This window comes from Eubalaena glacialis, chromosome 11 (assembly GCF_028564815.1).
Source record: "Eubalaena glacialis isolate mEubGla1 chromosome 11, mEubGla1.1.hap2.+ XY, whole genome shotgun sequence".
Classification (NCBI taxonomy): domain Eukaryota; kingdom Metazoa; phylum Chordata; class Mammalia; order Artiodactyla; family Balaenidae; genus Eubalaena; species Eubalaena glacialis.
This window is the reverse complement of record NC_083726.1, coordinates 47836898-47854669: the sequence shown is the minus strand read 5'-3', so window position 1 is coordinate 47854669 and position 17772 is coordinate 47836898. Positions and strand designations below refer to the sequence as shown.

The 17772-nt window shown below is 36.1% G+C and overlaps 1 protein-coding gene across 5 annotated transcripts in view; it reads right to left on the bottom strand.

Moving 5' to 3' along the window:
* PTPRR (protein tyrosine phosphatase receptor type R) overlaps window positions 1-17772 on the bottom strand; it is a 381027-nt gene that overhangs the window by 36915 nt on the left and 326340 nt on the right. For all 5 annotated transcript variants that reach the window (XM_061206587.1, XM_061206588.1, XM_061206589.1 and 2 more), the window contains 2 exons: window positions 9445-9631; window positions 6785-6869 (listed from right to left, as the gene is read on the bottom strand). In XM_061206587.1, coding sequence (XP_061062570.1) covers window positions 6785-6869; window positions 9445-9631 — 272 coding nt within the window. The remainder of the gene's footprint in view (window positions 1-6784; window positions 6870-9444; window positions 9632-17772) is intronic.

Here is a 17772-nt window from a genome sequence, read left to right as displayed (position 1 = left end):
GGGAGAGGAAAACTTCCATTACTTTTCAGTATCCACTGATTATTAAAAGTTTCCACAAACGCCCTAAACCACTCAGACTTGAAAAGAGGCCCACTTCCTTCAGTTTTTATAATGCCTACGATATATATGATTTACTGGGAACTCAACCCAAAAATTGCTTAGAAACAGGTGTCCTGTCAAGCTTAATTAAGTTTATGTTGAAAATTGGTAATTTATAGTATTTTCAAGTATTTAGAGATTTCCAAATATTAAAACAAAAACAGGAATACAACATATGATGGAGTAGGGGAAAATTAATTTGGTTCCAACCAAAGCCTTTTTAGTGTTGTTTAGTCTAATAAAAATGTCAAGGATTAAAAAAACAAAATTTTGTCATCATCATCATTTGTTATTATTTTTGCCTTTATTGTTATGATTTTATTCATGTGATGCATTTTAAGTCTACATATTAGTCAAATTCACTATGATAACTTTTTTCAGAATTGGTATTTCTGAATTATATGTTAAATGCTTAGCCTACCATTTATGATTCATCTGGGCAGTATCAATAATAATTACAGATATTACATTGAGCACTGATCACTTTTCCTCCCTGTCTTCTGCTCTTCCCTTTTTATTCAGTATTTCCTTCTTTCCTTCCTTTGCTTTCTTCCTCTTTCATTCCTTTTTCCCCTCCCTTCCTCCTTAGATCCCTTTCCTCCCTTCCTCCCTCCCTTCTTTCCCTTCCTCTCCTCTACCTTCTTCCCTCCTTCTTGTTTCTTTTTTCCTCTCAACAAATTATTGAACACATAAAGTTTGGGTGTATAGAACACATGAAATTTCCCCAGTTTGATCTCTTTAAAATACCCTCTGGCAATCTTAAGTCTTCTTTTTAACAGACAAAATGGTACCTGGATCCTGATATTTTGATTGGAATCATATCAGATTTTGTCAAAGGTTATACTGGGTTGAAGATTTCCTCTCCAGGAAGAAATGTGTTTAAGGTTTGAAGTCAGAGAAGAAGCTATTAGATGAGGGAAAAGTGTATCACTCCCAGTGATGGGCAAAGGCAGGAATGAGAGGAATAGGATAGTTTTCAGAGATGAATTTAAGATAAGTGGAAAATGGAAGGAAAGCAGGGACTGGCCATACCTTCAAGGTGATTGGGAATCATCTTCAAATTTGTTGGAAGAGAGAGAAGACTCTAGGCCTGCATTGTCCATTACGGTAGCCACCAGCCACATGTAGGTAAACTTAAGTTAATTAAAATACAATAAAATTTAAAAGTCAGTTCCTTGGGTGCACTAGCTATACTTCAAGTGCTCATTGCCACATGCAGCTAACGGCTATCACATTGGAGATACAGAATATTTCTATCATTGTAGAGAGTTTTAGTGGACAGTGCTGGATTTGGCAATGCAGTGATGGATTATGTGAAATTCACTTTTTAACATGCATGTGAACATTATAAGAGAAAACAGGGCTCTTCAATACTGTTTTTGAAACTGTAAACGTTTCTCTCCAAGGTTAGTGTTCTTATTTTCTGGAATTGTTTCTGGGGTTAATGATGGATTCAGTAGGTAGAGAAGGAAAGGAGAAACTAACATTAGCTGAGGGTTTAATATTAGTTGGAACTTTCCTAGCCATTTTTCATATATTTATTTGATTCTTTCAATAGCCTTACAGGGTAGTATTACTATTACTATTTTTAGGGACAAAGAAAGGATGGCACAGAAAGATTAAGTAGCTTGCCATAAATTGTAAATGTTTTCGCCAGGATAGGAAATCAAGTCTAAACTCCAATATTTTGCTGAGTCACACAACTCGTTGCTTTAATGAGTGGTTCACTTATTTGCATATTTACTCTGTTCTAGGCACTTTATATAGTGAAACGGAAAACATAATGTAAGTAGGAAACATTACTAGACTTTAAATTTTTAAATATAAAATGATGGTCAGAGTAAATAGGGTTTTAAAATTTGATTTATATTGTTTTATAGTTGTATAAATAAATTGGCTGCATGGAAAAAATATACATAAAATTTCTTGTTATTCTTCTTTGTTGTACAAATAATTTCACATTGATATATGATCAGTTTTTTCCCATTGCTCTTGTGTTTAGGACATAGATAAATTTTTATCACAAATATTTGTTTATATTGTAAAGTAATTTGATATAAACTTGACCTAAGCACTTTAATCTACCACTTAAGAATGTTCTGAGCCAGGCTGACACTGTCCTTAGAGAAAAAGCTACAATTTAATTGGTTCTTGGCCATCCATATTTCTGCTGCAAAACATCCTCCAAATTATACAACCTCACTAATATGTACAAGCTGGAAGCTTTTAAACTTGAGAGTTTATTGTAGGTTAAAACAATAAAAACAATTATAATATTTAAAATATTAATCATTTTAAGATTATTATTTTATGTAATGTTTCAAATTTACCCCATATTACAGTCTAAAATAAACCATAAAGAGCAGCTTTTCATATTCATTCCAGTCTTTTCTGACGATTTTCCAGCCAATGATGTGGCTTGTCCAAGCTATATTTACTAGATTATATTCTGTGCAACAGGGGGTGGGTGGGGTATTCAGGCTATAGACATTTTCAACAGAAAATCTGTCATTTGCAACATCAGTTGTCAGCACAGGTGCCCTGGTTCAAGCGACACACCCAGTTCTGGGAATGGAAAAGCTGACACAGGACTGTGAAGCAGTTGTCTGATAGCATCTGGCAGGAAACAGAGAAGGCTGAACTTTAAAATAGTCCTAATAATTTCCAAATCCTTCTGAGATTAGGTGGTTAAGTATAATACTTGCAATACATGTATATGCCCTAATTACTTATGTTTGGTAAATTTCAGATGAAAAGTCCTGAGAGAGAGAGTCGGGGGGGGGGGGGAGAGAGAGAGAGAGAGAGAGAGAGAGAGAGAGAGAGAGAGAGACCAGTTGTAACACACAGCACTTTCATCCCCTTCAGCCAATTATAGTTATAAAATATCTTTCAACAGTGACTATATCTTAGGTAAATAGGTTTAGCTATACAGACCAATTAAAAATATGTTACAGTGGAGTAACTATTACAATGTGTTTCCAACTCCAACAGAAGGGGAAGCCCAAGGATACTATTAACAGTAATTCTTGCTCTATTACTATAAATATGAAGAATTTGGTGTTTTATGAGTGAATTAATGAACTGAATTATGAAGACTCTACTATTTCAATGTCAATACTCTAAAACAAATATTCGTGGCTCCATCTTTCCAGAGCTATTGCCTTGAGATGTTTATGGATTTTTGCCAAAATCCCAACTATATCTGTTTGTTTAGTGATTGACAATATTGTTTCTTCGCCAAAGTATTTTTGCCTTTCTAGGCAGAATTAATTACTCAGTCCTCCTACACCGGTTAGGCAAGATCTCTATTCAGGCTCTTACATTGAACATAATTACTCATTTACATGTCTCCCCTCTGGTCTGTGAACTCCTTGATCTTATATGCTGCTCCTTATTCCTTACTGGTTCCGGGCATCTAGCTCACTGCTTGACATCGATAAATTTCATGGAGTTAAATTTAGTTTTAACATAGTCGAAACAGTGTTTCTCAAAGTGTGGTCCTGCTATCACCTGTATCAGAATCACCTGGGTGTTTGCTAGAAGTACAGATTCCTGGGCCCAACAGAACCCACTTAAACAGAATCCCCAGGGTGGGGCACAGGACTGGATTTTTAACAAGGACTCTAGGTGATTGTTATGCACAATGAAGTCTTTTGGTAACAGCTTTTTTGAGATATAATTCTTATACCATACAATTCACTCGTTTAAAATGTGCCATCACATAATTTATTTTTATTTGTTTAATCCACAGAGTTGTGCAACTATCAGTGGTGGAAAGCATGGGGGCAGACGTGTTTGGATTTGAATCTTGCTTCTTTAATATCTATAAGCCTCACTTTCCTCCTCTGTAAGAAAGGAACAATAATATCTTTCTGAGTTATGATGGGAATAGCTAACATTGAGCACTTTATCATGTGCAAAGCACTGGGCTCTACAACAACCCTGTGAGGTGGCTACTACTACTCCCATTTCACAGATGAAGTTAAGGAATTTACCCACGGCCATACAGTAAGTGGTGCAGCTGGATATGAACCCCAGCAGACTGGCTCTGGAGGCAGCCCTATAGCTACTAGACTCTTCTGTAAGGATACAAGATAGTATATAGAATGTTTCTAGCAAGGATGACATTTTAATTATCTCCCAAATAAACTCATACCCTTTAGTAGTCATTTCTCATGCCTCTCACCACTAGGCAACAACTGTAGTTTCTATCTCTACAGATTTGCCTAACTGGACACTTCATATAAATGGCATTATGCAGTATGAGTTCGTTTGTGATGGCTTCTTTCACTTAGCATAATGTGTTCAAGGTTCATCCATGTCGTAGCATGCATCAGTACATTACTTTTTTAAAAAATTAATTAATTTTATTTATTTTTTGGCCGCGTTGGGTCTTCATTGCTGCATGCGGGCTTTCTCTAGTTATGGCAACCGGGTCTACTCTTCGTTGTGGTGCGCGGGCTTCTCTTAGCGGTGGCTTCTCTTGTTGTGGAGCACGGGCTCTAGGCACTTGGGCTTCAGTAGTTGTAGCACGAGGGCTCAGTATTTGTGGCTCTAGAGTGCAGGCTCAGTAGTTGTGGCACACGGGCTTAGTTGCTACGCGGTGTGTGAGATCTTCCCGGACCAGGGCTCGAACCCGTGTCCCCTGCATTGGCAGGAGGATTCTTTTTTTTTTTTTTTTTTAGCATCTTTATTGGAGTATAATTGCTTTACAATGGTGTGTTAGTTTCTGCTGTATAACAAAGGGAATCGGCTATACATATACATATATCCCCATATTCCCTCCTTCTTGCGTCTCCCTCCCACCCTTCCTATCCCACCCCTCTAGGTGGTCACAAAGCACCGAGCTGATCTCCCTGTGCTATGTGGCTACTTCTCACTAGCTATCTATTTTACATTTGGTAGTGTATATATGTCCATGCCACTCTCTCACTTCGTCCCAGCTTACCCTTCCCCCTCCCCATGTCCTCAAGTCCATTCTCTACATCTGCGTCTTCATTCCTGTGGCAGGTGGATTCTTAACCACTGTGCCACCAGGGAAGTCCGGTACCTCATTACTTTTTATTGATGAATAATATTATGTTGTGTGAATATACTACATTTTATTTATCCATTCATCAGTTGATGGATATTGTGGTTATTTCTACTCTTTGGGCTATTACAGATAATACTGTTACAAATATTTGTGTACAGCTTTTGTGTGGATACATGTTTTTATTTCTCTTGTGCATATACGTAGGAGTAGAAAGTCTGAGTCATATAGTAACTTCAGATTTTACCTTTTGAGGAACTACCAGACTGTTTCCTCAGTAGCTGTACCATATTACATCCCTACCATCAAAGTATGAAGGTTCCAATTTCTCTACATCCTTGCCAACACTTACTATTGTCTTTTTTATTATAATCACGTGGTTATGAAGTGTTATCTCACTGTGGTTTTGATTTCCCTGATGCCTAATTGTGTTGAGTATCTTTTCATATGCTCATTGGCCATTTATATATCTTTTATGGAGAAATGTCTATTCAAGTCCCTTGCTTACTTTAAAATTGGGCTATTTGTCTTTTTATAATTGAGTTATACATTGGGCTTCCCTGGTGGCGCAGTGGTTGAGAATCTGCCTGCCAATGCAGGGGACACGGGTTCGAGCCCTGGTTTGGGAGGATCCCACATGCCGTGGAGCAGCTGGGCCCGTGAGCCACAATTACTGAGCCTGCGCGTCTGGAGCCTGTGCTCCGCCGCAACGAGAGGCCGCGATAGTGAGAGGCCCGCGCACCGCGATGAATAGTGGCCCCTGCTTGCCACAACTAGAAGAAAGCCCTTGCACAGAAATGAAGACCCAACACAGCCATAAATAAAAAAAAAAAAAAGAGTTCTTTATATATTATAGATACAAGTCTTTTATTAGATGTATAATTTATAAATATTTTCTCCCATTTTGTGTCATTGTCATCTTTTTAGTTTCTTGATGGTGTCCTTCGAAGCACAAAACTTTGAAATTTTCTTCAAGTTCAATTTACCTATTTTTTTTCTTTTGTTGCTTATACTTTTGGTGTCATATCTAAGAAATCATTGACTAATTCAAGGTCATGATTTACATCTGTTTTATGTGAAAAGTTTTATAGTTTTAGTTCTTACAGTTAGGCCTCTGATCCATTTTGAATTAATTTTTGTATGCTGTGTGGGGCAGGGTCCAACTTAAGTTTTTTTTGCATGTGGCTACCCAGTTGTTTCAGCATTACTTACTGAAAAGACTAGCCTTTCCCCACTGAATTGTTTGACACCCTTAGTGAAAGTCAACTGACCATAATGTGTGCCACAGTAAAGTTTTAGAACCATGTGTCTACTGAAATTATGAGCAGACCATTATAATAAGAGTAATACAAGATAAAGTTATTAACCTTAGACCACTTTAATGATTATTAGTCTTTTTTTTTTGGCCACACCACTTGCGGGATCTTAGTTCTCTGACCAGGGATTGAACCTGGGCCCTGGCAGTGAAAGCGCAGAGTCCTAATCACTGGACCGCCAGGGAATTCCACTTAAACGATTATTAGTCTTGAGATGTGTTTGCAATTCCAAATTTGGTGTGTATATGGAAGTTGTGAGGATGGGAAATGGTGAGGTAGAGGTGGATGGGGAAGGCTTGCGCTTTACAACAAAAACTATTTAATTCAAGAAACTTACTTGGCAAAATGGTCTTATAGCGATTTTTAGTTCCATGACATGGAATGTCAATTTCTTTGGGATCCACAAAGTTCATTGGTATTTCCTGCAAAAATAAATGATATCAAATACTGTATTTAATGCTGTCACAAAGAAAATCTTCCCGGGGGGCCATCTGATCCAGAGCTCTACTGGACTTCAAAGTCATTTATGAAACAACAGACTACCACCTCTGGTTGACCAACACCCTTCCCTTCATAAACACATCAGCTGCACCCTGACAAGCTGACTCCAAGAAACGGCTTTGTGTGTTAGAAAGTATTATTTGATATGTAGTTCTTAAAGAGACATAGAAAACTTTGGCTAGGTTTTAGGAATCCTGTTCTGACATAATTGCTGGAAATACATAAACAGGCAGCTGAAAAACTGCTTTTTCTTAAACAATGTATTCAGATTTCTTCCTATCTTTGTGTAGATTCAGTACCAAAAATTTTATTATGATAGATTCTCTTTTAACATTAATTGTGACTCTTTTAGGATTATGAAAACCTTCCTCCCCAAATGGTAAATATAAAGGGCATTTTTGCTGATTTAAGTGATGATGATATGATGCATTTTTTTGGATTAAAAAATGGTTTATAATTGTACTGTTCTATTTGTGGTTGTAAATGCAACATTTGTAGTGAAGGGCATTTAGGCACTGTCCTCTCGCACTTAACAAGAATACAAATATCTTTATTAAGTCAGAATATATGTCAAATGATGGAGGAGGGAACAATTAAAGCAGAAGTCGCTCTGTGTGTTAGACAGAAAAGGTGGGGGTCTGATGCTGACTGGGACAAAGGAAACAAAAAGTCAACATTTTCAGAAGGGTCTAAACAAATATTTAAGGAGTTGATTATACAAAATAGTATGTTCTCTAACTTAAAATTCTGCAAAGGATTGCTTAGATAAGGTCGATGTGCATTAAAATACCTTTTGTCCCTAGATCACATAAAATAATATTTTTGTTATCTACACTTTCTCCTACGGAAAATAGAACTTGACAGCTTAATATTCATTGAAATGAAAGAAATTATCTACAAATTTATTTAAATTGTCCTTGTTTTCAGTCAATCTGAAAATTCAATAAAAGCCTGACTATACTGTGAATTTAAGACTCGGTCCGTTGAGAGGAGTAGCTTACTTTTAAAATATTGTTTCCTAAGCTTGCATTATTTTAGGTATTTACGATATTTATTCCTACTCTCTGCTCCAACTAAATGTTTTAAGTTCTCAGTTCCAAGTTACCAAAATAAGCAAAATTGTTGAATGTTCAATAGAAACCACATGTTCATGCTTGGTAATTTCCAACAAGTTAGTCTGTTTTAGCAAAGCCGTGAATATCTTTATTCCTCTCCAATCTTTCCTGTTTTCTGACACACACTGACAATTTGTCATCTTCCAGCATTATCTCCTCTGCATTCCTTGTTGGCCTCATCTCTCAGGGAAGTAGACTGTGTTAAGGGCTTATCTCATAGAACAAAGAGCTATCTGTGGTTGTAGAAAAGAATACTAGGTGTACCTTTGGCCACTTATGTGATCACTGACTGGTTCTTTTATTCCTCCGAGGTCTCACTTTTCTCATACATAAAAGATGACATGCTATGAAGTCTAATTTTTAAAACGACATGCTTGTATTTTAATAATCGTTGATGAAGCTGATAGATCTAACTATTGTCTCTTTCATCATTAGGGTGGTTGCAAACACCTGAACTGACCCTAAAGTCATCAACTTATTATACCCAACAGCTATGGCTTAAATGTACAACTGCTTTAAGATGCAAGGAGTTCTATAAAATGGATATTCCCCTTGGGCAACAATTAGACCTAAGAAGGTCTAATCTGTCTCCATGCTCTCTGGATTGAAACGTGTGTTCATGCATTATCACCAGCAACACTGATGGGTCAGCATCATTTTTAGCTGAATGAAACTCACCATCATTTTTAGCCCACATTGGGTCTTCCTCTTGTGTTCCTTATTTCATTAAATGACAATACATGCACCCGTTGCTCAAGTCTAAAAATGGGGGTGTCATCCCTGACTTTTTCTTGGCTGCCTTAGCTTATTAAGCCCACTTCTTGTAGGTGCCTATAGACCCTCCCAAATTTTCACTGCTACTATTTTAGTTTTGACCACCATCACAGCTCCACAGGATTATCTCTAGAATCTCCAAAATACCTCTTTCTAATGCTGACTCTACTGCAGATAGTGATCTTTTTAAAACACAAGATAAGTCCTAACCCTTAAATATGTATTAAGACTTGGGTTTCTTTTATATCTGAAACTCAATTTCTGTCACTTCCCACCTTAATTTCAATGCTCCTGTCAAACTGCACAATTTAATTTCCCGAACAGTGACAGCAAGGCTGTTCCTTCATCCTGGAATGCTCAGCTCCCTCTTGCCACTTTGCCTGGCCAGCTCTTATATACTCTGCCTCAATTCACATTCTAATTTGAACACTTACCAATAGTTGATGAGATGCAGGGTGGATCTAAGATCCTTGCACTTAACCTTTTGAACTGTGACCATTTTACCGTAAGTTGCCTGAGTGGACGACAGTGTCATTTTAGAATGTGCCTCTAGTGCCTAGTATATCAAAATACCTACTGAAGAGTGAATCATAAATAGCAGGCTCACCATGAATTCACTTTGGAGTAAATGTGAACTTGCCACGACGTCCCTGAGCTGTGACCTTGTGAGAATACGGCTGGCTGACTGCAGATACTCCATTGCTACCTTCTCCCGTGGGGTTGGTGTGGCCACAAAGGGTTCAACATTCCCCAAGCTACTCATGTCCAGGGTAAGAGATACGTTGGACCCTCGTCTACATTGGAGAAAAATGTTATTAGGTTTAAATACTGCATGAATTATTGTGAGCAGATCAGTTTGTCTTTCTGTACATACATATAATTCAGTGAGAACTATTACAGAAATAAGGACCCAATGTCTTCTTTTATGGTACCATAATTGACTATAGCAACTACTCATAGTTTCTTAAGAAACTGACAGTTTTGTTGTTGGAAATAACTCTGAATTGAGAAAATGCACTATAGTTTATTAAGGGGTATAGTTGCTACAGAAATAATAACATGGCTAATAAATTAAGTGAAAAGTTTAGGAAAAGTAAACACAGCATTTGAATTGAGGAATGAGATGTAATGCAAACCTACCTTATTTATCTGTATATCTGAGAGCCCAGTATATAAATTCTATATCCACCCTAATTCTTCTGACATCCATATACCATACTCATGATTTTATTGAACACAGGAAGCTCATAGGAGAAAAATAATCTTTTTATTTTAGTTCAAATGATTGTCATTGAAATAGAACTTAAAAGTTTAAAATGTATATATTTTTTATAACTTCTGATTTATCCCTAAAAAGATAGCTTTTTCATCCTCCATTTATGTATGTATGTAATGCATATGTAGGTATATGTGTGTAATTGCATATGCATATATGCATTTATTTAATTCTGTGATAAACTTACCAGGGGCCATAAAGACCACAGACCCTCGTACTAAATTACAATTGATTTTTCCTCTGTGATTTCCCTCCTCTTGTTGGGAGGCAAGGTGGTGTTCTTCCAACATATAAAGGCTCCTTGTGTCCTGAAAGAAGGTGTGAGTGCCTCTTACTAGTAATATTGGCTGTGTGGAACCAAGGATTAACTATAAAATAGCATGTGCTGAGGGTCAAAGTCAGAAATTGTACTTAAAGAAATGTTAAATTTAAAGGGGCCTGAAGTGAGCATCAGGCGATCAAATATGGTGCCAACTGGCTGGTGCCCCAAGGAAACGGAGAACTGGCAAATACAGGTCAAAACAAATGTGAGCAGAGAGAATACAAGAAGATGCTAGGCCCAGCATATTATTTCCTTTGAATGGTATTTTACATGTATGGAACACTACCTCAGGAAATACTGAAGTGGCTACAGCTTAATTTTAAGAAATGCAAAATTGTTAGAACATACAACAAAAAATCCAGTAAACAAAAACATATCAGTTCTTTCCTCCTATGAATCTGCTTCTGGTTGTAGCTTTGGTGTCATTCTATAGTTTGATATATAATGTTGTCATTTTTGTTAATTTCTAAATGGTTTGTAATTGTAGTTTTAATTCTTGCTTTAACTCAATGGTAACATAAGTGTTTGCCCATTTATTGTCCTTATTAATGTCTAGTAAGAGTACATGGAAATCAATGAATGGATTTCTAATTACTGGAATTTCTTGATTCTTTCTTTGAGACAAATACTATAAAAAATTTTCTAAATATTTCATACATACTTTTGCTGGCAGCTGCTTTGGTTATCTATCTATGTATCTATTGACATATATCTCTATATATCATATATAAGCACATATGTACATATATAGCACCTTATATATTATATTATGATATATTATTAAAGATATTATTCCAATCTATTTTTTTCCTTACTTTTTTCCTACTGGATTTCTCATAGCCTGAGATATGTATGTGATTCTTCCACAGTAACTGTTTTTGTTATTTTTCCTTATATTTCTAACAGTTTTTACTTTATATGTTCAGCCATTACGTTATTTGAAGAGATTCATAATTATATCTTGACTGTAAATTTTATCAATATCAAATACTTTCTCATTAATTTTATGTGTGGCCTCACATTTGACGTTTGCTTCCCAGTTTTATTGAGACCTAATTGACGTACGGCATTGTGTTAAGTTTAAGGTGTATAGCATAATGGTTTGACTTACATATATTATAAAATGATCATGCAGTAAGTTCTGTTAACATTCATCACCTCATATAGATACCAAAAACAAAGTTTATTCCTGTGATAAGAACTCTTAGGAACTACTCTCTTAACACTTTCAAATACTGTATACCACATAGCAGTGTTAACCATAGTCATCATGTTGTACATTATATCCCTAGTACATATTTATCTTATAACTGAAAGTTTGTACATTTTGACCACTTTCATCCAATTCATCCTCCCTCCACCCCTCACATCTGACTTAAAAAAAATTAATGTTGACATACCTGCTTTTTTTTTTTTCTTGGCATGTTCCTGAAAATCTTTTTCTAGTTTCTATTATTATTTTTAACTCTTTTGAATCACTGTACTAGGGATTAGGGGATAGCATTTTGGACACCCCATAAAATATCACCTACCTGATAAGAGGGATGGTTGCCCCCCACCATGTTTTCTTTTTGGTGGCTGCTGGTGGTGACCAACAGGGCTCCTTTCTTTCTGAGTAGGGGGGAAACAGCTGAGGAGGAGCAAAGGGTGGTTCTACTTTCAGGCCAAGAATTTTAATCTATTTTTAATGGGAAAGTGGTTTTTAAAGTTTCTCAATCCAGTTCTTTTGGCCTTTAAATTGCAGAAATTCCTTCCTAATTCTGATAATAGTTTGCCTATTGGTCTTAGATTTTAGTGTATTTGTGAGAATTTGACTTTTGCTGGTTACATAGATAGTTGAGTAAGGAGCTGGGAGAAGCAGCTTAAGGGACTGCTAATCAGATGCCATTTTAAACCACTATTCCATTCAGTCCTTTTTCAGCCCTAAAATACAAAAGTATGTACAAACCTGTGAACTGAGGGATACTCAGTGCTACAATGGTTTAGTAGAAAGTGAGGTCTCTTCCGTCCAGAGTGGTCAGAGCAGATGTATGAATGAGGATGAATTGAGTTGGGTCTTGAAGATAAAAGATACATTTTGAGTAGATGGTTATTTCAGAGAGAGAGTCTGGCAGAAAAAAAAAAAGTGTGGGAGCAGGAAATGATAAGGCATCTTTGAGAAATCTCATATCAGCAGTTTGAGCTAGAGTTTAGTTGTGTAAAATGTATTTTGGAACCGGGGGGCAGGGTTATGTAGGAGAGTTGAAAGAGAAGCAGGAGTCATAGAGACAAGAGTATAAAAAGCCTGCCTGAATCCAGAAAAGAGAGAATTCAGAGCATCAAGTTATATCAACCTCTGTTTTTGGCTTCTCATAGCATACTCTGCCGAAACCTGGAGGATTAAAAGCCTCTGGGATCCCTGTCTAAGGTCTTTTTGATCTTATGAGTAAATTTTCTAAGGATTCTGTGATAAACTGAGAGCCATGGAAGCATTTTCATGCAAGCTGACTTGGTCAGGAAGAACCACTTTTGTTTGTCAAGGGAAGGAAGAAAGGAAACAAATATTATTTATTCAGCATCTACTATTTGCCAAGCACTGTTCCAAGCACTTTCACATATGGTATCTCAATCTTCAGAGCAGCTCTCTGAGGTATTATTTTCCCCCATTTCACAGGTGAAGAGATAACTAATAGGAACATGATAGCAGAATAAAGATTCAATCCAAGTTAGAACATAGAACCCAAGCTCTTTCTGCTTTGCCACCCAAAAGCAAGGGTAAGGTGGGCAGATTATGTTAGACTGTGCAGTGCCCTATGTAGAGTTGGGGTCAGTTGTTGGGGGAAAGTTAGGATTACTGAATTATAATGTGGAGACAGTACAGTATTCAAGGTACAAATTCAATCTTTACAGGCATACTTGTCTGGGCTCAAACCCTGCCTCTCTCATGTCCTTGTGGTGGACCTTTGGTCTGGCTATTTAGACTTGTTACATCTCAATTTCCTCCTCTTTTGTGAAATGAATAATTCAGTGTACCTACTTCAGAGGATTATTACAAGGATTAACCAGATAGTTTAAGTAAACCGCTTTTAAATAAGATGCCTGGCTACTAATAAATTTGGGTCATAATGAATAAAGTCCTATATAACTCTCACCTTCTACTTCTCTAAGAGATCCATTTTAAGAGATCTTCACAAAAACTCGAAAATTCTTTACACTGAGATTAACGTTTTGAAATCAATGGATAGATTCTATAGCTTGTCACTAAAGAAAAACACATCCTTCTTGATAACCTCTTTCTCTTAAAATTTCTTTTTATTATGGCAAAGCCACCTTCCCTGAACCCTAAACAATTCCAGAACACTTCACCTCAATGTCTCAGACAATGTCTTAAAGTTTAATTATGGAGTCAAACTGGTACAGGCTGTTGACCTTACAGAAATACAGAAAACACTTTCCACAAAACAGCCCTTATCATGAGGGCTCTTCTATCCTGGCCATGAAATATTACCATAGGATGTCATTAGCTTGGAAAAATCTCTGCTTTTGTTAATTCTTATTTTCAAGGAACAACCAATATCTAGGTTAACTGAAATATAGTGGAATTAGGAAACAGAATCAGTAGAATCCACTTAAAAAGGTGTACATTTCTTAGTCATGTCTTGTGTTGGAGAGAAGAGATTAAATACACATCCACATATATTTTAAAGCGTTAATTTTTCTGTTATAAAAGTAACACATGTTCATTGTAGAAAATTTTAAACTTAGGAGTTTCAGGGACTTCCCTGGTGGTGCAGTGGTTAAGAATCCGCCTGCCAATTCAGCGGACATGGATTCGAGCCCTGCTCAGGGACAATCCCACATGTCGCGGACCAACTAAGCCCGTGCGCTACAACTACTGAGCCTGTGCTCTAGAGCCTGCGAGCCACAACTACTGAGCCTGCGTCCCACAACTACTGAAGCCCGTGCCCAGAGCCCATGCTCCACAACAAGAGAAGCCACCGCAGTGAGAAGCCCGCGCACCGCAACGAAGAGTAGCCTCCGCTTGCTGCAACTAGAGAAAGCCTGCTCACAGCAACGAAGACCCAACGCAGCCAAAAGTAAATAAATAAATTAATTAATAAAACTTAGGAGTTTCAAAAAAGAAATTAAAACCACTCAGAGTCTCATAAACGTCACTAACATTTAAATTGACGTTTCAATTTTGCGATTTTATAGGCAGTACTGGCAGTGATTTATTGTTTTAATTTTTATTTCTTTGGTTATAGATGAGGATAAACACATTTTCAAATGACTATTGTTCATTTATTGGTCATTACCTTTGAGAATTGTCTGTTCATGCTCTTTCTTAATGTTTATATTGTGGCATTAATGTACTTATTATTGATTGCTATGATAAGTAAGATATTTTTCAGACCCTGTTGCATACATACATCTTATTGTTGCTTTAAAATACTAAGGATTTTTAAAAAGTATATTTACATTTAGTCAAACACATTAAATTCTACAAATTAAATATTAAACTAAAAAGGAAAAAGTATCAATCTTTTCTTTTGTGGTTTCTTGCATTGCTTTAAAATCCAGAGAAATTCTTCTCCTGGAAGTTTAGATTTTTTTAAAAAACTTAATCTTTTAATCGATTTATAATTTATTTGGGGGTATGGTAAAGGTAAGAATAACCTGGGTTGTTTTTTTTTTTCCCCAAGTAGGTTATCCATGTTTCTAACACAATTTACTAAACAATCTAGAGAAGGGATGTGTTTTATAAATATGGGAATATTAGGTTTTTAACTAGCTATCCCTGACTAATGATCTGGAGGAGAAAATACCACTTTACTGAACTAAGAGAACGTACTTCTGCTCCACAGTATCCATAAACCAAATGGTAAGAAGTGAGGCTAGAATCAGAAAGCCGTCTCAAAAAGAAGACAAAACAAATGTAAGAAATTAAGAGAAAATTTAAATTAAGGGATGGGAACAAAAAATCTAAAGGATTTAGAGAAAAAAATCAACAAAAATAACAGAAGGAGATCTGGACCTTTAATAAAAACTGAATGCGGAAAACTAAACACACAAAGTCTTATTAAAAACTTTGCTTCTTTTTTTGTTACGTACCTCTGGCAAACTGTTTAGAATTTTTTTATACCTTATGGTTGCTGTTGGACAAAAGGGAACATAATGGAAAGCTTTATCACACTCCCACTGTAGCACCAATTTTTATTTATGCCAAAAAATAAATAAGAGGGAGGAAATTCAAAAGATACCAATGCAAACAATTGAAGGAAAAAGCAAATTCTTAAGGAAAGGTAAAAGGAATGCAATAAACAGCATGCTAATTACAATTAAGTAAAAAGGAAAACATGTATAAATATTATGGGCCAGGGCCACACATTCATTTCAGCAAAAGAATATAAACATCTGTTGAAATTGTTCAGTTTTTGCCTTGCTGCTCCTAATGACCAAGAGGTGAAAAGAAAATACAAGCTAAAAATACAAGAACAGTTGAGTGCTGGAATACCTCAGAAACTAGGCATTTATTTTCCTGGTAGTTGGGGCAATACGCTGGAGTTCAGAAGCTGGATTTAGGCAGAAAGGCTACAGTTTCCAGCATTGTGACCATGGCTCTAATCCTCAGATATGGCTGCTCTTTTTACGGTACCTTGGCCACCAAGAACAGTGAGACTTCAAGCGTGGCCCCTCATTTTGTGCCCAAAAAAGAATGGAAATGGGAGTATGAGAACAAAATGAAACAGTGATCCTTTTGCCTGGAGTCCAGGAAGATGTACTTCTGAAACCACTGAACTATGAAATTACATTTCAGTGGGAAATGGTGGCAGCTGCTTATCTTGAAGTACTTGAAAAGGGAATGGAAAAATATGCATCTAAAGATTATAAGAAGAATTTAGTACAGAATGAAGGTGAACAGTTCTCTGAGAGCTTTTCCAGTCTTAATTTTTTTTTGTTATGTCAAAAATATGCATGATTTGTTCAGAGCTGTCTTTATCAGTATACACATCTAATCCTACATGGTGAGAAGAAAGAAGTTTAATACTGAAGTCCTCTCCAGATCTGAAATGTTGTGAGTCTGAGACCTTCAGGCCAACCTTTCCTCCCTGTGTGTTAAAATCATAATGATCACAAACCTGATAATCTTGGCTTGATTGTAAAGGTGTGCTTAAGACCCCTGCCCACCTACTTGATTTTTCTGAATTCGTTTTGCTCATTAAATTTGTCCACGTATTTAGTTTTCTAGGAGATTTCTAATAAAGACAAAAGAAAAAGAAAAGAAAAAAGAAAAAGAAGTTCTAACTCATTTGAATAACAAAAGAAAAAACATCGAAATACAGAGATGGAATTCCTTTACTGTGTATAGACTGACTGGCCTCCACAGTTCTTTGAAACTCCAGATTCTATGAATTTTAAGTTCTAAGGGTAATGGAATTAATGAATGGTTTGCTGTTTCCTTCCATCTCTTTACCTTCAAATAAATTATGTATAGCACTAACCCCTATCCTGGATCTCTTGACAGATGAGAGGGCAAATTAAAAGAAAAGAAAAAAAAAAGAAGAAGATATGGAGTGCTAAGTTAAATTGTGACAAATTCAAAGCTCTTGGAAAGTTAAATGGTGACATAAATGTAGTATTACTAATTTCTAGAAGCTGAAATAAATGAATAGGTATTGTGACCATCTATAATAAAATTTCCCAAAGGAAATCCTGTAGGGAAGACATGTATTAAGTATAAAAGATACCAGGCCCAGGCCCCGGAAGATGAAAAACAAATTTCACTCTAAAGTAAAAAGAAAAATCTTAAAATGTAGAGAAAATTTTTGGTGTGATAAATGATTGATTTTCCTACTTGAAAGCACCTGTTTCACTAGGTAGAACATTCCTGACCGTTTTGAGTGATTAAATAAATATTTTTAAATTCATACAATGATATCTGACCTTTTATATATGTACAGCATGAGGCAAAATTTACTACACTCTTCTTTCATTATTTTAAAAAATAAAAATCAAAACAATCACTAAAAAAAATAAATTGAACTTGTTACATTGTTCTTTGAGCATTGACCTTGGAATCTGAGTTTAAATCAATGCTCTGCACTTCACTAAGCTCTTTCAGCCTCAGACTCCTTAATCTGCAAATGGGGATAATAATAAAACTCGCAGGATTGGTTCACATTTTAAAAGATAAAGAAGCAAAAATATATGCACATTTCTAGCCTAATAACTGGCATATAACATAATGTGTGAATGATTATAGTAATTAATAATGATCATGTGATAATTCTTATTTCACCCCATGCACACATGGCTGTGTGGCAGCTATATGGCATACACTGATAAACATATGAAGA